At 36.4% G+C, this 20,786-nt stretch overlaps 1 protein-coding gene across 4 annotated transcripts in view; it reads right to left on the bottom strand.

Annotated features, from left to right (window-relative positions):
- Window positions 1-1,072: 1,072 nt before the first annotated feature.
- The window catches only part of unc-104 (kinesin family member unc-104), a 1,041,320-nt gene continuing 1,021,606 nt past the window's right edge, over window positions 1,073-20,786 (bottom strand). For 2 of the 4 annotated variants that reach the window (XM_090382707.1, XM_090382708.1), the window contains exon 44: window positions 1,073-2,811. In XM_090382707.1, the coding sequence (XP_090238833.1) occupies window positions 2,769-2,811 (43 nt within the window). In that variant the 3' untranslated portion in view covers window positions 1,073-2,768. The remainder of the gene's footprint in view (window positions 2,812-20,786) is intronic. The other 2 variants (XM_090382709.1, XM_090382710.1) reach the window with 1 other exon arrangement.

The raw sequence follows: 20,786 nt of genomic DNA, 5'->3' as shown, positions 1-20,786 counted from the left end.
CCAGCAGCAACAAGAAAGTCACTGTAATCAAAGGAGAAATTATTTATGATCAACATTTACAGCAAATTTAATTGGGTTAATCATTCACTTATTTTTCCTTAATTGAAAAAAGTCCTATACTGTATTAAAATGAAATAATTTCGAAATCATTTCAGAAAAAAAAGATGAACATTTGTACAATATTAAATATATACAATAGAAAGGAATGCATAACTCCCTTTGCATTCAAGACCTGGCTATTCTAACTTTCCATTACTTTATTTATTTTGCTTTTTTAAAAATCAGAATCACAGAATTTAAATATTGTGAGTGTGGCTTGCTGAGTACCATAATTTTGAATTATAAATCAGAAGAAATGGCGGAATATTTTCAGACAAATCACATTAAAAAGAAATACAAAAACAAAATGTTGGATATGTGTGTATATCTAAAATAAACAAATAAAAAAAGTAAAATAACAAGATCTCTATTAATCTGCTAAAGAAATATCCTACTATTCAATAATTATTGACAGTCATTTACAAAATATTTACTGGTTTGGCTCAGAGGAAACCACATTTCAAATATATGCATTTAGTAATCTATTAAGCAGCAATCGAGGCATCTAATTTACTGAATAAAATATTAATTAAAGGCATAATTTATTGCTATTTAAAAATAGTAATTTAATTAAGTTAATTTAATTTAAATTAACTGTTGAGGTGATTTACAAGTTTAAAAATCCGCATAAGGAGACTGAAAATCCTTTAAAACTTTATAAATGTACTTTATACAAAATTATTTTACACAAAATTATTTTACAGAGATAAAAATTATTTCAGTAAATATTACTGTTTTAATTATCACAGCCTCAAAAAAAAAAAAAACTAAGGAACCCTAACCATATATGTTTATATCCCCCTCCATGCCATTCTTTCAAATACATCACTTCTGAAGCAGCATGATCCTAGTTAAAAGTGAATTAAAGCTCACTTATGGTCAGCTGTTCTCTCTCTCTCTCTCTCTCTCTCTCTCTCTCTCTCTCTCTCTCTCTCTCTCTCTCTCTCTCTCATATACTAAATTTTTAATTAGTAGGCTTTTTTTGCTTGTTGGTATACTTTTTTTTTTTTGTGCATTCCAACATATTTTAAAAGTGTAATTGCGCTACCTCAGCCTATTTCTGTTAAGTAATAATAAAAACCTAATCAGCTCCATAATAGCTGCCAAACTTAATTATGTACAATTCGTTTAAGTTAAATTAATACACATGTAAGCATATATACAGACCACTAAAGGAAAAGAAATGTATGATCCTATAATATGAAAATGGAACAAGTAGTATTAAACACTGTTCTGACTTAGATTAATTTTTTTCACATATCCTCCTACTTCATTTCAAAGGACTAGCATCCCAGATTTTATTTGTACAAAAAGCAAAGCCTTTTATACAGCATAACTGTACGAATAATAAAATTTATTAGTTATTAAAATGAATGACAAGGGAAAGATGTTAATCCTTAGAAAAAGTATTTATTATTGGGCAGAAGCTACTGGATATAATAAATTAATTAGGAAAAAAATCTTGCCTTGAAAGCTGCTATACAGATAGACAAACATGAAATTAGATTTCCTGGCAGCAAGAGTACAACGGAATAGAGCCTCATTTTGTTAATGGTTAAATTTTATAAATACAAACTATACAAATTCAGTGCATCTCATATATTGCTACTGCCACATTCAAGTTCTTGCTATATTTTTAACAAAATGACACATATTTTTACAGCTTCAAGTTATATTATAATGTACATCTTAATTTTTGTTAAAAATAATTTATCACCATGAAAACATGCTTGTGCGATGTTGTGGTGGAATGCCCTTTTCGAGATATTACATCAATTTTGTAAATTATGATATAATTTAAAACAATATACAAGCTTCGGATTATACTAACAGACAGCCACAAGATTTAACATATATATAATAAAATTAATGTAACTTAAACTACAAAGCTGGAAAACTACCTATAGGCAAAACAATTACTTAAATACACTTTATGCACAAAGAAGTAACTGCTAATTTTCAGTTCCACTTAGAGTTCCATGAAGTAAAGTCCTACCTCTGACTTAAACATGGACCAGTTTAAATATCCAGCAGTACAAACAGAAAACCCTTGAGGAACCGAAGAAAGTTTATTCTTTCTTTTGAAACATATTCTTGTAATCCAGTCCCAGGAAATCCATACAGAAGCTGAAGCTGTATCAAAGAATGGAAGCCAAAATACTCCTGACTTAGCTTGATGTTGTGTGTCTGCTTGTCTGAATAAGTTAAGAGGAACTTAGTTTCTGAAAATGATTTCCTTTCTTGCTGATGTCAGAGTTACAGGAAAATGCAGTGACTCCCCCCCCCCCAAACTGCCGTGTGTAACTACTGACTGGCATTCAGTGCTTTTAGACTAAAGTGTAAGAAGCAGACCCACATCCTCTCGAAAGGTCCTAACTGCCATATTACAGTATTACAGAGATTCCTTGTTTAGAGCAGACAGATGCTAAGTCTGTGTGCTTCATGATGCTCAGAAATGAAAGTCCGGGAAGCTTTGGTTCTGCAGAGGGCCAGACACAGGAGCAGGAGTACAGCAAATCAGTGAACAGAGGACTAACTACACAGTAAGCACCTGTCGAGTATTAAATAGCTAAGATACATCAATACACTGAGTACAGTTCAGACTCACAGAGGAGCCTGCTCCTCTGCTTCATTATAATCATACATTACAGCTTGTAACCAAGTTGTCTTTAAGTGGTTGCCTGAGATGGACGTCTCCTTGATGATTTTGACCTGCAAATAAAAAAAAAAAACAACTTTAAAATAGTATCGGGGTGTGCGGAAAGGGTATAACAGTAATCAAAAACAGACAGTTATGCAATTGGACCAATATTGACATTTATTAAGCATCAGGCATAAATGACACTCAGCATAAGAAAGAAAAGAGGTTGTAATAAGTAATACCAAGAATGTTGTTAAATGAAATAATTATCGTTAATAAACAACAATTTGAAGCATACTGCTTTCAGGCTTAATAGAGAATATTACTGTATTATCATATCTTTCTCTCATATCCCCCAGATGGTTTTATATGCATTTATATTTGTTATAAATGTAATATTCTCCCTATCATGTAACTAATCAATTCAGTATCCAATCACATGACTATTTTTCAGAATCTATTATCAATATTCCCAGATGAGTTTTTACTTCCACAAAATGGTTTAACACATTATTTTTCCCCACAGGTTTAACACTGAACAGGTAATCACGCACAAGGAGAGTGACGCTCTCAAATGGAAAGGGGGGGGTATCATTGGGATTCTACGTAACAGCTGATTTTTTATGTGGACACATATTTGCTAGATGAACAAGTTAGTGCAAAGCATCATTTTAGTTCATTGTAAATCACTGAAGTAGGTGAAATGGTATCGTTTTTGTTACATCTCATATTGTGAATGCCTTCACAATGAATTCTGTTATTGCACTACCTCGAAATAAGTAATGGTTACCCAGTAGAGAAGACTAATGTTACTTATTCTTAATTGTTAAATATATATATGCATATGTAACAAAATGATACCATTTCACCTACTTTGGTGAATTACTATGAACTAAAATGTGCTTTGCACTAAATTGTTCATCTAGTAAATTTTACATAGTCCAAGGCTTTCAGTCATAAACTCTTTTTAGGACATATTTGTTAATATGTATTATTCCCCACTCCCATAGATTTAATACAGAATGGGTAATAGCACATGTGGGGTGACAAAACTAAAACTCCCTTTAATCTTCAATGTTCAATGGGATCTGAGCATATTTGGAGGGAGAGGTGGAAGGATGGATGTAAGGTTTTCAGTATTAGCCAGGCCAAACAATGCAAGTAAGCAGTGTTTTTTTTTTTTTTTTAAATCAGCCAAAAAATAAATATTCACACTATTCCCATTTCCATCCGAATGGTAACCACCAATTACACAAATATAAGATTTTTTTAAATTTTATATTTGTGTCCACTTGTTCTTGTCTCACCTATGAGGAAGAACAGACCTTCCTTATTCATTTTACTGAACTTCTTCAGCATCTTATTATATATTTCAATCAGCTCTCTCTTTCAAACTTTACAACTCACACTTCCTAAGCCATTTTTCATGTGCATTGATTCACCACTTTCAGCTCCTTAGATTCAAACTCATCACTAATCCAGTCACCCTCCTTGGAATTCTCTACCGGTTGTCTTTTTTTTTTTTTTTTTTTATGTGCAGTCTAACCATCATCTTATATAGATGGGATAATGATATCCTTCTCCCTTCTAGTAAAGATCCTATAATTCATGGAGAGAACACCACATGCCTTTGCATTTGCCAATTTACACTGCATGGAAAATTTTGCGTCTAACCGAATCATAACCTCTTTGTCATCTTGAACCACTTTCAGTTCCCTTATGTGTGCATTGTCCACTCAATCCATTCAAAGAATTAAACATTTTGATCAGAAGTCCCCACAGGTGACTAGTTTCAAGATGCTGTAATTTGCAGAACTGAAGCCTTTCTTGATATGAGAATCCTTTGTTCTCCTCACTAATCTCTCTGTGACCATTCTAACAGATCCAATCCTTCCAAAATTGAGACTTCCAGAACTGAATGCAGCAGTCAAGATATGGCCTAAATCACTGCCTTATAGCACAGAATAATTAACTCCTTACTCCTGCTGGAAAAATCACTGACAAAATTTCATAACCCCTTGCAGAAGTCTGCCTGCATTGCTTAGAGAACTTGAACTCTGACACCAGGTCTTTTTCATTCTTTACTCCTTGAGTGTGGTACCACACAGTTGGTATATTGTTCTGAGATTACTGCTATCCATATGTAGTACTTTGTATTTGTCAATATTAAACTTCAATTGCCACTTCTTAGCCCACTTTCCTAATTTTTCTGGATCTTGTTCAGTAGCATACACATTACTGATTGCTATCATTAACCAACCTGCCAATCTTTGCAGCATCTGCAGACTTCAGCATTAAGCTTGATATGCCTTCACCAATATCATTAATAAAAATCAAAAATTTATTAATGCTGGGCTCATTGTTCAATGGGCCCAGAACTGAGACATTTGGGACTCCATTAATAATATTCATCCAAAAACAGCAATGCCCATCGATAACTGTGCTCTGTCTTCTCCCACTCAACTATCCCTTTATCCACTTAACCCAGGGGCTCACATCTGGTGAGTATGGGCTTGGCAAACCCAGGGTCCTGAGCTGGATATCATCATTCTTCTCTTCTTGGTGATTCCTTTTCTGACTCTCTCTCACAGGGTAACTCAGGAATCTTTTTTTGGCTGGTGCACCATAAGCCTCAGGCTTCCTTGCACCATATGGCTAATAATAATCTTGCTTATAATGCCACTGCTTCAGTTTGTATATCAGTCTTTCACGTGGAACAGCATCAAAAGTTTTCTGAAATCTGAATATGATGTCAAAATTATTTTTTGCATCTGGTTCCTTTGTTACTGTGATATAGTATTGAATCAGACTGGTTAGAGAAGATCATGCCCTAACACATTCTGCTGTGACCACAGTATAAACACAATCTTGTCTAGACGGTCCTGCATTACTTCTTTAACAAGTGACTCCATTATTTCCCCGGTAACAGAAGTCAAGCTTACAGGTCAGTAATTACTCATTTCACCCATTAATCCCCCCCCTACTTTGTGACGAAACTTTCACATCTCCAATCAATAGGGACCTCTCCTGAATCTGAGGATGTTCTCATAAAAATAATTTTCCTCCCTGTAAGAATATAACAGACTTCTGACATCCCATCCCTAAAACGTTCTTCTGTTTTTCAGCAATCTGAACAGGGTCAGCAACAGTTATATCATTCATATAGCCGCCTCCGTAGCCAGGTGGGAAGGAGCAGCAGTGCGTAGCACACTCTTCTTGATTAGACCGGGGTTCGAGCCCGTCACCACCAAATACGGAGGATGCGGAAAGGTCAGGGAATGACCACCGCATATTCCCGGAGCAATATGGCCTTAGTTGTTAATGCTCCTAAAAACCAAATAACAAACAAACAAAACAATATCATTCATATCTAGCAGATCAATATCAATCATTACTTTTCTTCTAATGTTAACAGAAGTAAAGAAGTCTTCACTACTTTTCTTTGCATTCTTTGCAAGAGAGTTCTTGTAATCTGCCTTAGCTTGCCTAATCCCTTCCTTGTCTATGCCTCAAACATTGTTACTTAGTTGGTATAAAAAGCCAAGTACAGTAGACTCTCGATTTTCCGGGATATATGGTAAAATATATATTCCCGGATAATCGATTTCCTGGTTAATCCAAAAAGTCCCCGACATACGTAAGAGATATGTTCCAGGACTTCTTATGTAAGTCGAGTTTCATGTAACCCAGGAATGACTAATAAAATATTGCTACCATATCCCTGATCTGCCAAAATTACAAAAGCCACATAATGTTCTCAGAAGAATGAAGAAAAATAGTTATATATTTTTAATTAGTTCAATTAAAAACTTTATCTGGGGACAGCAGTGAAGTAACTGGAGTGGCACATAAGAAAAGAAAACAAAAGGAAGAAAAAACGCATGTTATTGAACTTTAAAAATTGATATGTATTTCGTAGCCTTGGTTAATATTATAGTTGACCTTCATTGGTGCTGACCGCTTCTCGTATTGTCTTTCTCCATTACTGTGTTCGCCGTTGTCACTGACAAATCTTTCAGCGCGAAATGTTAACATGTTTGGCCATTTTCATACATCATTATTATTTTAATTTTCTGATCCAACTCAATCGCTTTCCTTTTCTTGATAGATTTACTAGTACCGCTGTCACTTATTCTTTTTCGGCACCGTAATAATGGTCAAAATTAAAATTTTCTGTAAAGGACTTGACAGGGTTAAGGCGAAAACCCACTATTATCATTCCAAGTGAGCTCACATTTTACTAAAGCACATTTATGGAGGTCACTGCCATAAAACAATAAAAACAATTTGCACTTTGCAGCATGCAGCACTTAAGATGTGGCTTGACCAATGCCTTATACATTGGAATAATCACCTCTTTATCCCTGCTAGCAAAAAGTTTCTATATATCACTGAAAAAACCCAATGAGCCGTCCTGCACTGCTTGGAGGACTTCATATTTGACGGCACAATTACCCCCAGTTCTTTTTCATAGTGTAGTACTACACAGTTAATACATTAATCTGAGATTACTGCTACTCACATACAGTACATAGCATTTGTTGGACTTCAGTTGGCATTTCTCTGCCAATCTGCCTCATTTTTCAATATCTTGTTGCAGTAGCTTTTCTTGGTTACCGTCATTAACAACCCTTTGTATCATCTGCAAGCTTTGACATTAAGCTCGATATATCCTCATCAATATCATTAATGAATATATAAAACAACAACAGGCCAAGCACCGAGCCTTGTGAAACTCCATTAATAAAATAAGTACACAAGAGCAGAGTCCATTGATAACCACTCTCTGACTTCTCTCACTCAACCATCCCTTTATCCATTGCAGTCAATTGCACTTAATATCACATCACTCCAGTTTGTAAAGCAGTGTTTTGTGTGCAACACTATCAAAAGCCTTCCTGATATCCAAGTAAATGATATCAAAATTATTTTTGCATCCAGTTCTTTGGTCACTGCATCATAGTAACCTATCAGCTTGGTTAGAGAAGGCCGCATCTTAACAAATCAATACCATGACTGTAGTATAATTGCATTCCTGTCCAGATGGTTGTGCATTACTTCTTTAACCAGTGATTCCCTTATTTTCACTGGAACAGATGTTAAGCTAACAGGTCTGTAATTACTCATGTTGCCTTTTGATCCCTCTTTATGAATTGGGGATACATTTGTACATCTCCAGTCCATAGGAACCTTCCCTGAATTCAAGGATGCTCTTATAATTATGGCTAAAGGTTTAGTTACCTCATTTGCTGTTTCCCTTAATATAATTGGACAGATTCTATCCACCCCAGTTGCCTTTTTTTATGCTTAGCTTTGACAATTTCTCTTCCACTTTCCTTTCAGGTATTAGAAAATCATTTAATTCTGTGTTAAGAGTTTGATAACCTTCTGGCATCCCCTCTCCTAACTATTAATCTGAGATTATTGCTTATGTGTGAATGTAGATGCAAAATACCTATTCAATGTCAGCAATCCAAGCAAGGTCATCAATAGTTAACCCACTGACATCAAGTGACTAAATCTGATTCAATCCCTTCCTTCTTTTATGTGTAATAGTATCAAAAGCTTTCATGAAATGCAAGTATACAATATGAAAATTATTTTTTTGCATACAGTTTCATTTTTGCTGCATCAAATTGGTCAGACAAGATCTCCCATTAATTAACCTGTGCTGTGACTGAAGTATACTGCACTACTGTCTAGATCAGTGGTTCTCAAACTTTTTTGGATCACCCCCCCCCCTAAAAAAGCCCTTGTCAGGGCTTTTTTTTAGCCTACCAATATAAAGTGAAGCTAAATAACTGAAATGAATATTTGTCTATTTGCTCCAAAAATGTAAATGCAGCCCTGCATATATGTGTGTGAATTATAAAGAAAACTATTTACTGCACTTTATTCCTTCTTCATAAAAAAATTACAATTACATAAATAAAGTCAGTTATAGTCACTTAAATTAAGTCATAAAAATTAAAGTTAATTACATAAATAAGTCATGATATTAATGGAAATAGTTAATTATATTTTAATATTTAATGTAATGGATGAGCTTGATGGAGATTTATTAGCTTATCAATATTAGGTTTAATATCTGTAAGTAGAAGTCGTAAATCGCTACTTTAACAACATCCAGACAATTTATTTGTTTTGTCAGCAATTGAGATACAGCACTGAAACTGGTTTCGACTAGATATGATGTTGGAAAAGAAATAAGTAATTTTTTTTACAATTCCCCACAATGCAGGATAATAGTCAGGGATTTTTTTTTGTAACCAAAATTTCTGATATGAATTTTGAAATTTTGGCTTCAGTTCAACTTCATTTTGTAACTCAATCAATTCTTCTACAAAACGTTCACCATCGTCATTATTTAAAAAAGGATTTATAACCCAATCTGTAATTTTCAAATTAAGGAGATCTTCAACTTTTCCTGCATATCTCTGTGCAACATTTCTAGATGATTACAAAAAGTTAGTAGAGTTTCATCAGCTATTTTTTCTTTTTTCTCTATTTCCAACGGATTCGGAAATTGATACAATTCACATCGTCCTACGTTGCACATAAAAAGCTTTAATTTTGAAATAAATGCTGAAATTTTAGTTTTTGCCTTAATAAAAGTTACATCTTGTCCTTGTAAATGTAAGTTCACTGAGTTGAATCTAGTAAATAAATCAGCAAGATAAGCAATATCAGTTTTCATTTTCTTAAGGTCATTACTAAGGTCGTTGTTCCTATCTTCAAAAAACTCAACAACAGTATCAAAGTGTTCATAAAATCTATTGAGACAGTTGTCTTTTGACAGCCACCGAACCTCGGAGTGAAATAGCAATCGTTCAAAATCGTCACTGTTTTCATCACAAAGCTTTCGAAATAAAATATACAATCATTCAAAGAATGTGCTTTAATTTTGTTTATAGCAGTAATAACAGTTTGTAAAGAATTGTGCAGTTGATCACCAAGTTTTTTCGCAACTAAATGCTGACGGTTAATGACACAATGAACAGTAATAATATTTGGCACAGCATTTTTTAAATAAGTCATAAAACCCTTGTAACGGCCAATCATTAATGGTGCTCCATCCGCCCCCTGTCACCGCCCTTTCATGCCCATCACCCCCCCCCCCCCGTCACCCCCTTTCATGCCTAACGTCCCCATGGATAATTCAACCCCCCAGGGGGGTGATATTGCCCACTTTGAGAAACACTGGTCTAGATGGTCCTGCATCACTTCTTTAATCAGTGACTTCATTTTTTCTGCTGGTACAGAAGTTAAGCTAACAGGTCTGTAATTACTCATTTCACTCTTTGATCCTCCTTTGAGATTTGTCGATACATTTGCACATCTCCAGTCCACAGGGACTGTCAGTGGTGAGCTGTGAATATTTTAACAATGGGTTTGCACTTTTGCCGACTTTTTGATGTGGAACATCCTTTTTTGGGGGGGGTATACCTACCGAGTAAATCTGATCGGTCACGGGAGCAACATCATGCATGGTGTCTGCCAGAGGCGCTTCCCAAGCTCACACCACTAGTCTGTACAGATCACTCACTAGTAGTATGATTAGAGCACGTGATGCATTTTTCATGAACAGTATGATATCTTGAGTTCTAACTTTTTAGAATTTTTGAATAGTACGTCACAATCATACTTACTGCAGTAGTAACTGTAGGAAGCATGATTGTGACGTCGTACTTGTCAAGTATTTGTCATATGACTGCAACAATACAAAGATTTGTTAATTTCTTTTTTTGTTTTGCATTTTCGCATACACAGTTGTTTGGGGTACCTAACAATGGAATGTTAGGTGGCCCGAACAGCTGCATATGTCATTTCAACTAAGATAGGGTACCTCGATTAACGCTATTTTCAAAGACATTTAGATACATTGCAGTAGCAAGTATACGTCATTTACTTTAGTTATCATAAATCCATTGTATCTTGTCTTCCAAAAATTATGGAAAGTTGTGAATGATCAATAAAATATTTACAATACAAAAGATCTTTTATTTTGTAAACACTATATAAAAATCAAAATATCTAAAAGAAATGCGAAGGATTTTTCACATAAAACCATCTATTGCACATGCTCGGCAGATGCGCGATTTTTTTATTCTTTTTTTTTTACAACTAGGGAAATATAATGGATAAATTTTTTTCAAGATAAAATTTTAATATTGCTAAAAAAAATAACATGAAATATTTCCCATATCACAAATAACAAAAACTATTACTAAACATCCAACAATATAAAAAATATTACATAAAAAACAAACCATTCTAGAAAAGTTACACAAAAATCACAGGTTACATGAAAAAAAATTATTAAACAAATATTCAAGAAAAATTTATTCTAAAAAGTGCCATATACAATTCACTTCTTTATTAATATTTGTTGTCGGTCTTCTTATCTTTCAAATCTTATCATTTCTTATCTTTCATATTCTGCTTTGCTCAATAGTGGAGCGATGATTACAGAGGAATGATTTGACATAACTATCCGGATCAAATTGAAGTAATGGTTTTCCATTTAGATGTATGATCATCATAATCTGAAATGTGTTTTGACATTATTCATTCACACAATATTATTCATTACGCTGATAGCTCGCTCAGCTTCAGCCTGCTAATCGCAATGGTTTCAAAGATATTTCTGGCTTTCTCAATTTAATAGGGAATTTCACTCGGTTTTAAAGGCAAACTGTCTTTCACAAAATCTCTAAAATCATTAATTTTTATTTCATATTTTATCAGAAAACAAATTTCTTATTCGGTTTTCACCGTCTTGCCACTGAGATGAAAGTTCTTTCATATTCCATGATTTCCAGTAGGATATGTTTAAAATTTTTTTCAATGGTATCATTATTTTCTTTATTTAACTTAAAATCACTCTGTTGCATTAATAACTTATCCTTTAAGGATAAAACAATGCATTTAATAACTTGTCATGAGGAAATTTTTTAAATGTGTTCTTGCTTTCAATTTTGATTCCTTCAAATTCTTTCCACTTCAATGTGCTCTCAATTTTAGCTGCATAATTTCCTTCAGAATTTTTCAAACTAGCAATGGCACTGATAGTTCGAATAATTAATTGATCTGCTTTTACCATAGTGAATCTGTAAAGCTTCCGAAAGGTAAGAGAGCTCCTGCAGGATGTCGATAATTAGTGCTAAATGGTTAGAAATTTCAGATTTAAAAGTCAATTTAATAATCTGGAATATTTAACTTCTGATTCAAAACATTTGCACAAAGCGAGATAATTCCCTTAACTCGCAACTGCCGTCCACAAGCTACAAGCTGCTCATTGTAGCCCAAACACATGACCGATCTTTATAGTTTTCACATCAAGTTCTTTAGAAATCATCCTTAATTTGCACTGGTTTTTTGGAGATTGGTGATAGAATGCATACAGTTTTTTTTTTTTTTTAATTATTACGTGTATGCCATTATATTTTAGAACATTTTCTACACAGTGAAAGCCTCGACAGAATTTCAAAATCTGCCAACGTCTCATCTTCGTAAAGTTTATATAATATAATAGTTGCCTCAATCCTCCCCCCCCCCACTCTATGTTGCTACTGTCACTAGTTCTTTGGATACTGTGCAGAACGTTGGAATCACACGGATATTCAGCTACTGTGACCAAGTAAACACAGACAGGAGAAATTTACTGGAAGGCGTGGATCACTCACTTCTCCGAAAAACATATGCCTGTTTGTTGGAGTAAAGGGGAACCACAACACAGGTTGACCAGAGGCTATTATCCATGTCAGGAATCTTCTTAATCCTCTGACTGGCTATGGAAAGCATACTGACTAGTGCGACTTCTCGGTATCCCTGGCCATATTGCTCCAGGGATATGCGGTGGTTATTTCCTGACCTTTTCGCATCCTCCGTATTTGGTGGTCACGGGCTCGAACCCCGGTCTAATCAAGAAGTGTGTGCTAAAGGACACCACTAACATTGTGAAACAGTAATACCTTTCACCCTTAATTCACTCTTTCTAATTACCTAAATTGCCTCAAGGCCAGAGGTGAGAACAATGCATACAAACTTGTCGCTTGTAATCTGTTCGTTATATGGAAATTTTCTTCATTCAAAGGAAACTATTTTAAATGTAATTACCAAGGGGAATTCAAAAAAATTCACAATAAAGAAGTTGGCTAAACAGAGGTCCGACTGTAATTAAATCAAAAATGAGGCAATTTTAAGATACATAACTGATCGGTTGCACCATTAAAATGCTGGGGATGGGGGCCAGCTCACCCCACCGTAGTTTCGGCTCTGGATACTCAATAATTGCATTCAGGATTTCATTTGTAAAATAAATGACTGTCCCAACAAAGGGCTCACAATTTTTCAAAAAAATAAATAAATAAATAAAAAATAACAATGGGCTCTTGCGAGCCCACTATAGCTCATCACTGGAAACTCCCCCCCCCCCAGATACAAAGCTACTCTGATGATTATAGCTAAAGGCTCGCTTTAGCTGCTATGATGATCATAATCATCAGTATAAACTTCCTTTGCAGCCTCCCTTAATATAATTGGATAAAATGCATACACCCCAGTTGATTTTTTTTTTTATGTTTAACTTTGATAATTTCAATTCCACTTTCCTCTCAGTTATTACAAAATCACTTCTGGCATCCACTAACATATTTTCACATGTGTGAATGTAGATACAAAATACCATTCAGTTTATCAGTAACACCAGCAGGATCATCAACAGTTAAACAACTGATATCAAGTTGATCAATGTGATTTATCCCCTTTCTTCTAGTATTTGCATAACTAAAGAAGTCTTTGCTGTTTTTCTCTGCATCTTTTGCCAAGATTTCTCATAATATGCCTTGGCTTACCTAACCTCCTTTGCGAATTGATTGCAGAACAGTTTATATATATATATATATATACTAAATGGGCTGTATCACCCGATAATCTACAGTGGTGGACAAAAAAAAAAATTGCATCATCTTAAAAAAAGTAACATTTGTAGTGAAACGTATAAGATATTGTTTGATTACAATCATTTTGTTTGTCGCAAAGGAAAGGCATTGAGTCAGATAACGCTTTTATTGCATCAGCCGTTTCTATAAATACGGCATTGGAAGGTATACATGCTCATTAGTATCTTGTTTTGCACAGCTCCATATGCTCAGTTGACACCAAGAAAAAAAATTCTAGCTGTTGCTTTGTCCCAGGAAGGGCTTTCTACATGTGCTATCATTGATAAAATAGGCTTCCACCAGTCAAGAGTATCCTGGGTGCTGAAATTAAAGCGAGAAACTGGTGATGTGAAAAAAAGACCTGGATCAGGCTGTAAGAGAGTGACTATGCCGTCCCAAGGTCGATATTTGAAATGGCTATATTTTCATAATCGCCGTGCTAGTGCTCCTGATATAAAATGGACTTTGAGATGGCCTCTGGTGTTGATTGTAAACAGTGGCTGGTTCCAAGAAGAAGAAGCCTTTGTTGAACCAACAAATGAGGAAGAAGTGACCTCCTTGGGCAAAACTAAAATGCATGTTTCATGGACAAAAGAGCAATGGGACACCGTCATCTTTTCTGACAAACTGAAATTCAACCTGCATGGCTCTGATGGGAAGCAATATGTCAGAAGACGAAAATTGGAGGCATACCATCCTGACTGCATAACACCAACTGTAAAGTTACCCACCGATCAGATGGTCTGGGGATGCATAACAAGCAAATGGGTGGGCCAAATTAAGCTTAGCATTAGCATTAGTAGAGGCAATTGATGCAAGAAAGCAAGCTTATGCAGCATCAGCCAAAAAAAAAAAAAAAAAAACCCACTTCCACTTCACCCCTCTGTTCGTTCAAAATACCTGTCCAGCTGAGCCTTAAACTTATTTAGGCTATCAACTTCCACTACAAGGGATGGAAGTCTGTTCCACCAACCAATCACCAGCTGGCTAAAGGCAAATTTCCGCACGTCTATCCTACATCTGTCTTTCCTCAATTTGAATTTATGCCCTCTCAGGTGATTATTCTGAGCTAGAGGAAGAATCCCATCAGCATTGAGCATGCTTAAACCATTCAAGGCTTTATACACCTCTATCAGATCACCTCGCTGATGCCTAGTCTCCAGACACTGTAATTTGCAAAACTTAAGCCTTTCTTCGTAAGAGCACCCCTTTGTTCCATTCACTAATCTTGTTGCCCTTCTCTGTACTCGTTCCAGCAGCTCTACATCCTTCTTGAAATGAGGCCTCCAGACCTGTATACACTACTCTAGGTGTGGCCTGACCATTGCCTTATACAAGGGAATAATCACCTCCTTATCCCTGCTGGAAAAATTCCTCTATTTCATTGACAATACTCCATGAGCTACTCTTGCTGCCCGTCTGCACTGCTCAGAGAACTTCATATCTGCCTGCACATCATCAGCCATTTTCAATCCACTGCAGTATGAAGGCCTCTCCAGCAACTTTCCAGTTCCTTCTGTTTTGAGCACTGGCCATCCATTTACTACTCAAAAACTCATGAATTTCATCTATCCATCTCCGCCTTTGTCTTCCAGGTTTTCTTCTAGCTCCTCTTCGGTACCATTCTGTTATTTTCTTAGTCCATCTGTCATCATGTCTTCGAGCTATGTGTCCTGCCCAAGACCATTTTAGTTCTTTAGTTTTGATAAGAATGTCCTTTACTTGAGTTTGCTGCCTAATCCATGTGTTTCTCTTCTTATCTAACAGACTGATTCCCAATATAATTTGTTCCATTCTTCGCTGTGTAGTTCTTAGCTTCTCTTCCATTCTTTTGGTGAGTGCCCAAGTTTCACTTCCATAAGTCATGGTGGGGAGCATACATTGATTCATTATTTTACGTTTCAGACAAACTGGGATATTGCTCTTCAGTATGTGACTATATTTCCTGAATGCTATCCATCCAAAATTTATTCTTCTCTTGACTTCCAGCCATTTATCATTATTACAGCTAATAACTTGTCCCAGATAAGTATATGACTCCACCTTTTCAATTACTGCTCCTTCAATCATTATTTCCCTTTCCGTGGCATACTTGTTCATCATTACTTTTGTTTTAGCCATATTCATCTTTAGTCCAAAATCCTTACTAACTGTGCATAACTGATTAAGATTTTCCTCTAATTCTTTGGGATCGTGGCTTATGACCACAATGTCATCTGCAAATCGTAAATGGTTCAGGTACTCTCCGTTCACATTAACTCCATTCTGCGACCAGTCTAATCTTCTGAAAGCTTCCTCAAAGGCAGCAGTAAACAGCTTCGGAGATATTGTGTCTCCTTGTCGAACTCCTTTCTCGATTTTAAATTTGCTACTGTCTTTGTCTAGTCTAATAAAGGATGTAGCACTCTCATATATTTTCTTCAAAATCATAATATATGGAGTATCTATGCCTTGTCTTTCCAGTGCCCGAAACATTGCCTTATGCTGTATGGAGTCAAATGCCTTTTCATAATCCACAAATGCCAGGCATAATGGTGTTTTATATTCATTTGCTTTCTCCATTAGCTGTGATATTACGTGAAAGTGATCCATAGTTGAGAATCCTGTCCTAAAGCCAGCTTGCTCTTTTGGTTGATTCTCATCAAGTATTCTTTCTAATCTGTTAGTAATGACCCTTGTGAACAACTTGTAGATATGGGATAACAAGCTAATTGGTCTATAATTTCCAATTTCTGATTTATCTCCTTTCTTATGCAGCAAAACTATGATTGCATTATTCCACTGCATAGGCATCACACCTTTTCTAATGCACTTTGTGAAGAGCCTTGCCAGTTTTTGTGTTATGTTTCTTCCTCCCAATTTTAACAACTCTACAGTAACTTCATCTTCCCCCGGGGTTTTCCGATTCTTCATTTTCTTCAATGCATGTTCTACCTCATCAGGAAGAATATCGGGTATGTCGTATGTGTTGCTACTTTGCAATCCATCTGCCCCACTGCTGGTATCATTCCCTCGCTCCTTGTATAATTCTCTATAGTAGTCTTCTGCTATTTGAATTATGCCTTCTCTGCTGTTTATAAGTACACCATCGCTATTCTTCAGTTTCAGTATCATTTGTCTTTCTGTATTACTGCTCATGGCTGCTGATTTAAATCCTTTGTTTTCCCTTAATGCTTGTTCTACTTTTCTTGTGTTAAATCTTCTTATGTCCTCTCTGAGTCTCTTTCTAATGGCTTTGCATAACTCAGTATACTCAATTTTCTCCCTGTCAGTGTTTTTCTTGCTCTTCATTTGTCGTCTTTGGTTCATCATGAAAAGTGTTTCTTGACTAATTTTTTCTTCTTTGGATTTCTGTTTCCCTATAGGTTTCTTGGGCTTTATCACTTTCAGAAAGTTGTAATATTCCTCGTCGATATCTTGGTCCTGAGCAGTCTGCAGAAGCTCAAACTTGTTCTTAAGTTCCAGTACATACTGCTTTTTCTCCTCCTCTGTTATTTCAAAGACCTTTGTATTATTTACTCGAGTCAGTTTTTTCCTTTCCTTTCCTACATCTATATCAAGTGTACATCTTACCATTCTGTGATCACTTCCAACATTTACCTTATTCAGGAGGTAACATCATTCACAATATATCTTCTGTTAGTGAGGATAAAGTCGATTTCATTAGTTGTTAATCCATTTGGACTCTTCCATGTCCACTTTCTGTTCACCCTTTTCTTGAAAAAAGTGTTCATTACTGACATTCCTTGAGATTCTGCAAATTCCACAAGTCTTTCACCTCTTTTATTTCTTTCACCAATTCCAAAATTTCCTATAGTTCCTCTTTCTGCGCTGTTTTGCCTTTTTCCAACCTTAGTATTGAAGTCCCCCATAATAATAGTGTAGTGGGTTTTCTGCTCATCTAGAAGACTCTCAATTTCAGTGTACATTTCTTCAACCTCTTCATCATCATGGCTCGATGTTGGTGCATAAATCATTATAATCTTTAGCTTGTACCTCTTAGAAATCTTGAGTATTAGTCTTGACACCCTTGGTGATGTACTTTTGAATTCCAAAATGTTGTTTTTAAAATCTTTATGGACCAGAAACCCAACTCCACCTTCACTCCTTTCACTGTTTCCATTGGTGTACAGCAGATTTCCACTTGATAAACTTATAAGCGATTCATTTCTTCTTGTTTCAGCCAAACCGATGATATTCCAATTCACATTTTCTAATTCCTTTTCCAGCTCTAATATCCTGCACACTAATAATCTGCCTGCACAACCAAGTCCCTTTCATTCTCTACCACTGTCAGTGTAGTACCACAGGGTTAATACGTTGCTCTGGGGTTGCTGTTTCCCCATGTGTAGTACTTTACATTTGTCAGTGTTAAGCTTCATTTGCCACCTCTCAGCCCATCTGCTCAACCTTTCCAGATCCTGTTGCAGCAGCACAGTGTCAGTAGTGTCCTTGACAACCCTGCCAACCTTGGTATCATCTGCAAACTTGGACATTAAGCTTGATATACCATCATCAATTTCATTATTAAATACAGAAAACAATAATGGACCCAACACTGAGCCCCGAGGGACTCCACTAATAACATTAGTCCACGATGAGCAGTGTCCATTAATTACCACTCTCTGTCTTCTCCCCCTCAACCACCCCTTTATCCATGGCAGCAATTTGCCTCCAATGTCACACTGCTCCAATTTGTGTAGCAGTCTTCCATGTGCAACAGCATCAAAAGCCTTTCTAAGATCCAAGTATATGATATCAAAGTTATTCCCTGAATCCAGTTCTTTTGTGACTGCATCATAGTATCCAATCAAATTGGTCAGGCAAGACTTCCCCTTAACAAAACCATGCTGTGTCCGAGCTCTAACTGAAGTGTTGTCTAAATGATCCTGCAGTGCTTCTTTAACCAGTGTCTACATTAATTTTCCTGGAACAGAAGTTAAGCTCACAGGTCTATAATTACTTGTGTCAGCCTTTGATCCTCCTTTGTGAATTGGGGTCACATTTGCACATCTCCAGTCTATGGGTACCTCCCCTGAGTCCAAGGAAGCTCTCATAATTATGGCTAAGGGTTTGCTTACTTCCTTTGCTGCCTCCTTTAATATAACTGGATAGATCCCATCCACCCCGGGTGCCTTTCTTGTGTTTATCTTCAACAGTTTTTCCTCCACTTTACTCCCAGTTATTACAAGATTCTCTAGCTTACTGCCAGAGTTGAATACACCTCTGGCATCCCCCTCGCTAAATAACTCCTCATGTGTGAATGTCGATGCAAAATATTCATTTAGTTTGTTAGCTACCTGAGCAGGATCATCAACAGTTGACCCATCAATATCAAGTGGACCAATTTGATTCATCCCCTTCCTTCTAGAGTTTACATAAGTAAAGAACTCTTTGCTGTTTTTCTTTGCATCCCTTGCCAAGGATTTCTCGTAATCTGCCTTTGCCTGCCTAACCTCCTTTGTACCTTGGTTGCATATCAACTTGTATCTATCATAGATTTCTGTGTCGTGTGTTAATTTGTAAGTATCCCATGCATTTTTCTTCCCTGCCATATGCCTCATTAGTTCATCTGACATCCATTTTGGCCTAAACCTTGAACAATATTTCTTAGATGGTATGTAAAGCCTGGTAGCTTCCAAGATAAGTTCTTTGAATGCTTCCCATTTTGAATTTGCTGTTGGTAACATCATCAGTTGGTCCCACTGTATAGAATTTAAATACTGTCTCAGTCCATCGTAGTCGCCTTTACGGAAGCAATAACCCTTCACTTTACCCCTAATGGTAGTTACCTCTTTGAGTAAATCCCACTTCAGCACACTGTGATCACTGCCACCTAGTGGTTCATTTATCTGCAGATTCTTAATGCATGAAGAATCACTGCTGATAATCAAATCAAGAGTATTACTCCCTCTAATTGCCTCCCGAACATGCTGATGTAGAAAACAATCATCCAATAAATCCACAAAAGCCCTGCTAGTGTGTGAGTGACCAGCCCCCAAATCCAGTCAATATCTGGGAAATTAAAATCTCCCATTATAAGACTCTCTGATTTACTGGCCCACTCTATTTCCCTGTACAGTTTCTTATTATACTCATCAGAGTCATTAGGCCTACAGCACACTCCTACTCTCAATTGTGATCTCGCAATGCTTATGTTACACCAAACTGACTCAACACTGCACTGTCCAGCGATGTCGACTGGCTTCACTTCCTTGGTTTTATGTGTTTCTTAACTAATAGCATAACCCCTCCCCCCCCTTCCTATCCTGTCTATCCTTTCTGTAGACGTTGTACTCCCCAAATTCCAGTTCTGCATCCCTTATATCTGTGTGACACCACGTCTCTGATATCCCAACAATATCTGCCTTTGATGTTTTGAGCAATACCTCAAATTCATCAAATTTATTTACTAAACGCCTAGCATTGGTGTACACGAAAGTATACCTGTACCTGTTTCTATTCTTAGCTATCCTAACACAACCCATGTGTTTACTTGTACCGCAATGGCTCCCAGCAGTCTCTGAAGTATCATGCATCTTGTTTTTCAGGCTTCTGCTTATTCTAATAGAAGCAGTGCAAGAATCTCTTTCACCTCTGCCAGTGGCTACTGTCAATCTATTGGTCTTTGTCTCTCCCTAAGCTAGCAGTTTTCCGACCCACCTAACACTGCCTCGATAGCATCAGCAAATATTCTTGCACCCTTTCTATTTAAGTGTATCCCATCCCTGTAGATGCAATCTCTCCTGTTAACAAGTACAGTCCAGGCTGAAAAAAATTCTACCCCTTGAGCCTTGCACAATCTTTCCAGGGCCAAATTGATCGACAAGGCTCTCATCATATACTCCCTCCTATCATGTCTGGGCAGAATTGCAGACACTTTCAATTTCAACCCTAATTCTCGGCTTTTGTTCAACAGTGACCTGTACTTGTTAAGTAATTGTGCCGGTCTCCTATTCTTAATATCATTAGTGCCAACGTGTACAACTATATCACCTTTTGTGCCCTTAAATTTTGTGCCCATAAAGCTTATTAACGGAATGGTGAATGCAGAAACCTACACTGCTATCATGGAGGAGTGCCTGAAACCTGTTATTAGGGAT

Source organism: Mastigoproctus giganteus, chromosome 10 (assembly GCF_048544385.1).
Source record: "Mastigoproctus giganteus isolate SK-2022 chromosome 10, ASM4854438v1, whole genome shotgun sequence".
Lineage (NCBI taxonomy): Eukaryota > Metazoa > Arthropoda > Arachnida > Uropygi > Thelyphonidae > Mastigoproctus > Mastigoproctus giganteus.
This window is presented reverse-complemented; position numbering and strand designations above follow the sequence as displayed.